The sequence below is a fragment of the Cicer arietinum genome, chromosome 4 (genome assembly GCF_000331145.2).
Source record: "Cicer arietinum cultivar CDC Frontier isolate Library 1 chromosome 4, Cicar.CDCFrontier_v2.0, whole genome shotgun sequence".
NCBI lineage: Eukaryota > Viridiplantae > Streptophyta > Magnoliopsida > Fabales > Fabaceae > Cicer > Cicer arietinum.
This window is the reverse complement of record NC_021163.2, coordinates 37,965,842-37,974,768: the sequence shown is the minus strand read 5'-3', so window position 1 is coordinate 37,974,768 and position 8,927 is coordinate 37,965,842. Positions and strand designations below refer to the sequence as shown.

Here is an 8,927-nt window from a genome sequence, read left to right as displayed (position 1 = left end):
GGACTTTATTTCAATGAAGTCAATATCAATAAATAAATAAATATTTATTAACAATTGCTAACTTGCAAACGATTTTACTAATTATGTATTAATACCTATTACAAATTGCAACATTAATTCTAATATATATCCTTGAAATTCAATAACTGAAATTAAAACTATCACAAACAAAATATTAATAATTCAAAGTATTGCAACAACAATCAAATCTAAATTTTTTAATACACACGAAATATAATTAATTCTCCATTTTCATGTACATAACTTGCAAAACAATTCTATTTTTCCATCTTTCAACACCTAAAAGAAATTTATTTCATTAGAGGAACACATATAATATTATAAAATGTGTTTCATTTGTAGTTAAGTTCCAACATAGTGATACCATATTACACCGTAACTCTTTATCATAATCCAAACATGTAAAATTCTCACCATAACTCTGTGATAATACCGTAAGTTGTATTTGAAATTAAGCTATGCTTTAAGCCAACAAATAATAAAGTAAACATCAAATAAGCAATCTAAACAACCGTTGAAATCATTAACTTGAGAAACTAGTTTAAACCAATCTAAACTAAAATCAAACTAAAATTTCAAGATTTAGCCATATGATAATTAAAGAAAACACACACACCAAAGATGTCACAGACCTAAGGTAATAAATTTCAACACAAGCTGCAAGACTAGAACTCCAAATATTATAAACGCCAAAACACCAATGGCTGCACAACCTATTTCGGCCATCAACATATTGTACTTCTGCATAATCACAATTAAAGAAAACCATATATGGAGCTATTTAACAAACTCAAACTCAACTTACACACCGCATCAATGATATTTGTCACAATAAGGCCTAAAAAGAGATGGCAGCAGTAGTAGTATCCCGGCAGAAGGGGTTAAAAGAGAGACAAATAGGAGAGCAAAAAACTGCCCCTAATGGTGCCAATGTGATTGCCAGTCCTTTTGGTGCCAATAACTGATCCAACTTTCCCAGTATGGCCATTGCAGTAAATGCCCCTGATCATTTAAATTAAAAACACACAAACAAGGAGAAGCATTTATAGTGATCAGATTTTCATTCTACAATATTAACTGGTGCTCTTCAAAATTAATTCAGGAAATAAAATACATAACATTTACCAGATAATAAAAGAATAGTTCTTCATAATTCCACAACCTAATGTGGAATTATTCACAACCTACTCTGCAAATGTTTTTGTGAAGAATTGGATTCATCTAACGTGGATAAATTTAGGGATCGGTATCATCTGGGAAATAAAAATTTCAGTGAAATAAAAGAATAGGACTGGTGTCAAAAGATTCAAGACAGATACTTTTAATATGTAATCACAAATATTATTGCTAACTTTTCATTGTAACTTTTTAACTAACTAATGCATTTAGTATCCTTTTAAAACTTAGATTGTGAAAGTTAGTTTTTACGTGACTCCGATATTTGACTCCCAGTTTTTTGTCCTTTTTTAGAATTATGACTATTGCATATGTATGTCTTTTTTTAGAATTATGACAATTGCATATGTATGAAAATAAACATTTGATAGGTTAAACATTTGAAAATGTCAAAGCAGCAAGCAACAAACAACCTACTAAGAAATAGAAAAATGAAAGAAAATGGAGAAATGTTAGAGATATATCAAGTGAACTTACCAACTGAGTTTACTAGAGATAGAAAATAGACACCAAGGTACGCTAATATCTAGCACGTTCAAGCTCCTTCAATGACATAAACCTAAATCATGCTAGTGTATCAGTACTCACACAGAACTTCATTCATCCTTTGAGGCTCTAAAAATAATTTAATTTCTCTAGTTTCAAAACATGTCATATGATTCATAGTCACTGAAAATTTCTAACATATAAAGAAGAAATGAACTTAAAAACAATAACCCATGAAAATATAATCTAAATTCCAATTCTACTAGTGTCCAACTTCATTTGGCAATGCAATTTTAAAATTGCTCAAAAGTGTATTATAAATTCAAATTGTTATAAAAAACATACCGCAGAAGAATCTTAGCGTGAAGGATTGTGTCTTAAACCTAGTAAAGAGGAGAATCTTATGTAAACCTAACAAATTGAAAATGAAAATAAAAATTAGTAAATCACAAATTAGTAGCAAAAGAACCTAGTAAAACCAAGCAAAGAAGAAGATAAACCTAGCAAATGGATTATGCCGTAAATGTAGCAAATGGAGACGCATTACTATAAAAAGAGTTTTTAGAGACCAATTTTTCAGGGAGATATAATTGAAAGCTTGGTTTACGAATCCTTAGGATTATGAAAAAAAGTCGATAACCAATGTACCACATTGCCTACAACAAATGTACTTGATTGATTTAAATCATATTAATACAAATCATGGTGTATATTGATTAAAGATACTATTACAAGGGTTTGATTAGTTCCAAAATTATTTTACATAATTCCAACCTTAAATTATTAAACAAAATCAAATGTAAAATATAACAAGAATAACATCACATAAAAAGCAAATCAAGCATTTCCCAATTCGCTCTAAAAAAAAAACGTTGGAAGGCACTTCTATTAATTGGCTAAACCTTAAATTTTTTCCAAATAATTCCACAGCTCATGTTACTAGTAATGAAACATGTTTTACAAAAAAAACCACAGGAAACATGTTTTGCATGAAAATCCGCAAGACATTATTTCAATGAAATCAATATCAATAAACTAATATTTATTAATAATTGCTTATTTGCAAATGAATTTATTAATCATGTATTAATATCAATTACAAATTGCAACATTAATTCTAATATATATTCTTAACATTCAAGAACTGAAATTATAACTATCACAAACAACGCATTAATAATTCAAAGTATTGCAACAACGATCAAATCTAAAGTTTTTAATACACAAGAAATATAGTTAATTCTCCAATTTCATATACATAACTAGCAAAACAATTCTATTTCCATTTTTTAACACCTAAAAGAATTCTATTTCATTAGAGGAACACACATAATATTATAAAATGCGTTTCATTTGTAGTTAAGTTCCAACATATTGATACAATATGTCACCGTAACTTTTTATCATAATCCAAACTTGTAAAATTCTCACCATAACTCTTTGCGACAATACAATAAGTTGTATTTGAAATTAAGCCCTGCTTTAAGCACACAAATAATAAAGTGATTATCAAATATGCAATTTGAACCATTGTTGAAATCAAAGTTAACTTAAGAAACTAGTTTAAACCAATCTGAACTAAAATTAAACTAGAATTTCAACATTTAGCCATATGATAATTAAAGAAAACATACTCACCAATGATGTCACAGACCTAAGATAATAAATTCAACACAAGACTAGAACTCTTGGCTAGTAATCCAGGTTCAAATATTGTAAACGCCAAAACACCAATGGCTGCACAACCTATTTGGGCCATCATCATATTGTACTTCTGCATAATCACAATTAAAGAAGCATTTATGGAGGTATTTAACAAACTCACTCAATTTACAGACTGCATCATTGTTATTTGTCACAGTAAGGCCTAAAAAGAGATAGTAGTAATAGTAGTATTCGGGCAGAAGGGACTGAGAGAGAGGCAAAGAGGAGAGCAAAAACTGCCCCTAATGGTGCCAATGTGATTGACAGTCCTTTTAGTGTCAATAAATGACCCAACTTTCCCAATATAGCCATTGCTGCAAATGCCCCTGATCATTTAAATTAAAAACACACAAAAACAAGGAGAAGCATTTAACTTTAAATGCTTCTCCTTGTTTTTGTGTGTTTTTAACAAAATTCAAGGAAATAAAGATGATGTATATTGAAGTCTTTAACACAAAGCAATAAAATAATTAAATATTAAAATTCAAATGCATGTTCTAGCATAGGAATCAAAGATAAGCATCATCTTTATTAGCATATTCTACTCTTCTTCTTAGGTGAAAGTAGAAAGATTAAAACAAAGAACAAAGAAATAATAGCGGGATCTCGCTGGGAAACGTTGGGATTAACTACATCGGGATAGCGGGATCTCGCCCAGATCTCGTCGGGATCTTGTTTCACGCTGGCTCGGACCACACCGTCGCGGTCAAGCACTATACCGCACCGGGACAGCGGGATCTCGCCGGGAAACGCTGGGATTAACTACCTAGATTTAAAGTCATCAGATTTTCATTCCACGATATTAACAAGTGCTCTTCAAAATGAATTCAGGAAACAAAATACATAATATTTACCAGATAATAAAAGAATAATTCTTCATAATTCCACAATCTAATATGGAATTATTCACAACCTACTTTGCAAATGTTTTTGTGAAGAATCGGGTTCATCTAATGTTGAAAAATTCAGGGATTGGGTTCATTTCAGAAATAAAAAATTCAGGGAAATAAAAGAATAGGACTGGAGTCAAGATTCAAGACAGTAATGGAAATCAAAATCTATTGCTGAAAGATAGGGAAAAAATTCCTTGGATCTATCACAACCTCAGATACTTTCAAGAGGTTCAGATATCTTCTTTACAACTCCACAATTCACATAACCCCTATAATCCTTCCATCCTATTATTTACAGCCTAGGCTCTCGCTTTCAATAATATCCTAATTAGTTAGTCTAACTAACTAAAAGATCTATCAATCATCGGATTGATCATAATCCTATAATGAATTCTCCTAAACAACTAAAATTATCGTCACCGCTTGAAAGTAATTTTCAAGACTAATGCTTTCAGTTACCATGAAAATTAAGTAACCATATCATGGAAAAGTAATAGTAATTAACATATCTACATTGATTGGTAAATAGATAATATTCAATTGAAATTATTAGTACACAACCACACCTATTAGCAACAATACTGTGACATTTACTGAAGAGTTACAACTCAAACAAAAAATCATTATTTAAATTATCACTAAAAATAAAAGCAACATCAAAACACAACTTGTACAGAATAGATGTCAAAGCAACAAACAACCTACTAAGAAATAGAAAAATTTAAGAAAAGGGAGAAATATTAGAGATATATCAAGTGAACTTACTAGATATAGAAAATAGATACCAAGGTACTAATATCTAGCAAGTTCAAGCTTCTTCAATGACATAAACCTAAATCATGCTAGTGTATCATTTGAGGCTCTAAAAATAATTTAATTTCTCTAGTTTCAAAACATGTCATATGATACATAGTCACTGAAAATTCAAACATATAAGGAAGAAATGACACTTAAAAGAAATCGCTCATGAAAATGCAATCTAAATTATAATCTACTAGTGTCCAACTTCGTTTGGCAATGCAATTTTAAAATTGCTCAAAAATGTATTATGAATTCAAATTGTTATAAAAATGTACAGTAGAGGAATCTTAGCGTGAAGGATTGTGTCGTAAACCTAGTAAAGAGGAGAATCTTATGTAAACCTAAAAAATTGAAAATGAAATTAAAAATTAGTAGCAGAAGAACACAGTAAACCAAGCAAAGAAGAAGATAAACCTAGCAAATGGATTATGCCGTAAATGTAGCAAATGGATTATGCCGTAAATGTAGCAAATGGAGAATGGAAAATGGAGACGCATTACTAGAAAAAGAGTTTTTAGAGACCAATTTTTCAGGGAGATAAAATTGAAAGCTTGGTTTACGAATCCTTACAATTATCATCCATTGTTATTTTTATTGAAGGCTTGGCTACTGTGGCTTATATTGGTGCAGAAAAGTAGATAAAATGCTTACTTAGAATAAACAAACTAGGCACCAGAAAAAAGATAAAAAATAGTTGAACAAATTTTTTTACAAAAGATTAACCAATGACAAATTTTTATATAGAAATAATCAAAATAAAAGCTCAGGGAGAGATAATCTTACCAGTACATTATTAGCCTCAATGGGCGGCGCTAGGAAAGACTACATCAAATGGTGATGACTTCTTCCACATTAATTATATGCAAAATAATTGTTTCAATCACTACTTCAACCTTGAGCCCTTGGATATAAATAAGTTTAATTTTTCTATTATGTAAACCTGAGAACCTGATCTTACCTGTTTTAATAAAAAAAAATTCAAATAATGTTTAAAAGTTCTTTACAAAAATACCCATTTTGATCCACGATTAATAAAAGAATGCAGTATAAGTAACTGAAAAGAAACCTAAAATAAATAATTGCATCGAAACTCTATTATCTATGAATCCTTTGAGAAATATTAAAATTAACAAAACTAACATCTCTATTCAGAAAAAACTCCTCACCAAACCCAACATCATGCACAGAGGTATCTTCATCTTCTAACCCTTGCAAGACCACCGCAACCAGCCTATTTCTCCACCCCATTTGACCCACCATCATATCATGGTTGCAGATCTCTTTCATCAATCCTCAAATATGCGTTCCACTTGCTTTGATTCACGTTTGTTACTCAATTTCTCTTATGAAACCAAAACCCCTTTCTTCCTTACCCTAGAAAACAAAATCCACTTCTTCCTTACCCTAGAAAATAAAATCCCCTTCCCTTCTTCCACAAAGGAGAAGAATCACACAATGGGATTAGCACAAAATAGGAAACCTTGTATAGAATTGAAGTCATTATTGTGCAGAGGAGAATAAAGAGACGAGAAGCTCGAAAGAAGAAAGGTGCTGTGCAACACAAAACCAAGAGCTGTTATTGGACATTAAATGTCATTAAAAATTATGCACTTTTGCACATAGCACATATGATGATGTGATACCCGGATGATCATGCATAAGAATGACATAATAAATTATAAGCAAATATGAATTCTAGATGGCTATGTGAGACTATGTTTTTTCTTTGTAAATGAATATCATGAGTTAAATATGCATTTGGTTTGGACTTTGTTTTTAAGAGTAAATTTTCTTGTAAGAATGTGAGAAGACACACATTAAATTTGAATTTTTTTTTTTATATGATGCTAATATGCGAGTGAATTTTTTTATATATATAATGTACATAAGAAAATAATTAATAAACACATAAAAGTAAAAAAAAAAAAAAGTGAAGCAGAAATAAATATAGATGTTCACAAATTTTACAGAGTTAATCATGTTAGGCTTGACACTATAAGGATCCCCGGTGTTGTTGCTAACATTTGGAAACCCTTAAATAAAATATTTTGAGTTAAAAAGTCGATTATGCGTAGAGAATGTATTAGCATCCTACAACATTTGTTAAAATACGGTTACATATAATTAATTGTGCAAAATTAATATTAACTTAAAAATATTTACTTCTCCTTATTATTAAATATGAATATCAATTGAATTTTGAATGTGATTTTAAAATAAATGTGTGCTTTAAGAAAGAGGAAAAAAAAAGAAATTTTTCTTTAATGTTTTGACAAGAGTATGATCTTGCTAATACGTATCTCCTAGTGCGATGGAGAAATCAAAGCTGCGTAGTTCTTAGGTGGAAAATGTGGTTGTGTTGATTGCTTTTAAATAAATTATATTTTGTTGTTGATAAAAAAAAATTGTGTTGACCAAAAAAAAGGAGTTTGTTTGATTTGAATAATTATTTTAAAAAAATGAGTTTTAGGATTATTAGGTTGTACAACTCGCGTCTCAAAAAAAACTCAACGAGTAAAAATATATCACATCTAGCTTTATCCTTCTAAGAATATTTTTAAAAAAAATTGGTTTTAAAATAGTGTTTTAAAACCACCAAGTGGTACAACTTGTGTCTTAACAACTCAAAGATTAAAAAGATGTCACATCTAATTAACTATTTAGAAATAATTTTTGTATTGATTAATTTGTTTATCAAAATGAGTGTTAGGACTACAAAGCTGTTACAACTTGTATACTAACAACTAAAAAATTAAAAGAAAGCCACGTTGTTTTAATATTTATTTATATTTTTTTTAAGCGACTTAATAAATTTTGTTTGAGAATGAGTTGAAACCCAAATTTTAAAGAAAGAGTAAAATTATAGTTGTATAAAAAAAAAGTAAAGGAAAATAAATGGGCCAATTACCCAACTTGTATGAACTTGAAATAGTTGACAACAAAAAAGAGGTAAAAGTAATCTTTTAAAAGAATAAAAAAAAGATAAAATGAATGCTGTTATCATTAAGCAAGGAAAAGAAGAAAAAAAAGGTAAACAGAATGACAGTTATACCTGTTGCGCTGTTCAAAGGGAGGAAAAAAGAAAGTTGCTCAAAGGGGAGAAGAGAAAGGAGTTGGAAGAGAAAAATAAATCGAAGGTAAGTTTGAGAGAAAAGAGAGAAGACGAAGAGCATCACAATTTATTGTAGGCCAGAGTCAGTCGTCGGCGTGATAGCTCAACGGGTTGTTGGAGTTGCGTGCAGCACGCGGAGACAACAGTAGTTATAGTTATCCTTAGTTGTTAAAAGGGGTTTGTGTTTGTTTATTGTAAGACCCTTAATTTTAAATTCTAATTTATGTATTTTGGAGAATTTTGTGTTGAATTTCTGAGACTTTTTAGCCGATTTTATGGCATTTTGTGAGTTAAATGCCAAAAATATCTTTTTGGAGACCCGATTAAAATTATTCGTCGATGAATAATTTTATTTAATTACGGTGAATTTTTTGTAGAAGAAAAAAAATTTCTGAAATGCAGCATTTTTCAAAAAAATTCATCTGCCCACTGAATTACGGCGAGAGTAGATATTTTTCTGAAAAAAATGATTTGTGATGTGATGTGAGGTGACAGACGTAATGATGATTTTTATAAAAATATCTAGATATTTGTTTAGATATTTATTATTAATATTATTATTATTTTTAATTATATTATATATTATATATATATTAACAAAGTTGATAGTTTGTCTTATTAAGATTAAAAGAAGCATAACTAAACAACTAAAATATAATATATATTAATTATGGTTGTTCTTTTTGTGTTTTTAAAATAAATTTAACAAACAAATTTTTTAATTTTTTCTTTTC

At 29.5% G+C, this 8,927-nt stretch overlaps 1 protein-coding gene across 19 annotated transcripts; it reads right to left on the bottom strand.

Annotated features, from left to right (window-relative positions):
* Positions 1 to 516: 516 nt before the first annotated feature.
* LOC101506505 (uncharacterized) lies at positions 517 to 6,827 on the bottom strand. Of its 19 annotated transcripts, none has more exons than XR_001144954.3 (8): positions 6,248 to 6,826; positions 5,865 to 6,039; positions 3,322 to 3,713; positions 3,115 to 3,160; positions 2,029 to 2,094; positions 1,675 to 1,756; positions 1,147 to 1,274; positions 517 to 1,023 (listed from the first exon to the last, which is right to left on the bottom strand). XR_001144954.3 is itself a non-coding variant. In XM_073368092.1 (3 exons), the coding sequence occupies exons 1-3, from the start codon at positions 3,212 to 3,214 to the stop codon at positions 860 to 862; spliced, it is 330 nt and encodes a 109-aa protein (XP_073224193.1). In that variant the 5' UTR covers positions 3,215 to 3,315; the 3' UTR covers positions 517 to 859. The 19 variants fall into 19 exon arrangements, 1 of the variants encoding a protein (XP_073224193.1); XR_012162885.1 differs by lacking the exon at positions 1,147 to 1,274 and adding an exon at positions 5,395 to 5,422 and having other exon boundaries at positions 3,322 to 3,457; positions 6,248 to 6,824; XR_012162883.1 differs by lacking the exon at positions 1,147 to 1,274 and having other exon boundaries at positions 6,222 to 6,827.
* Positions 6,828 to 8,927: the final 2,100 nt, after the last annotated feature.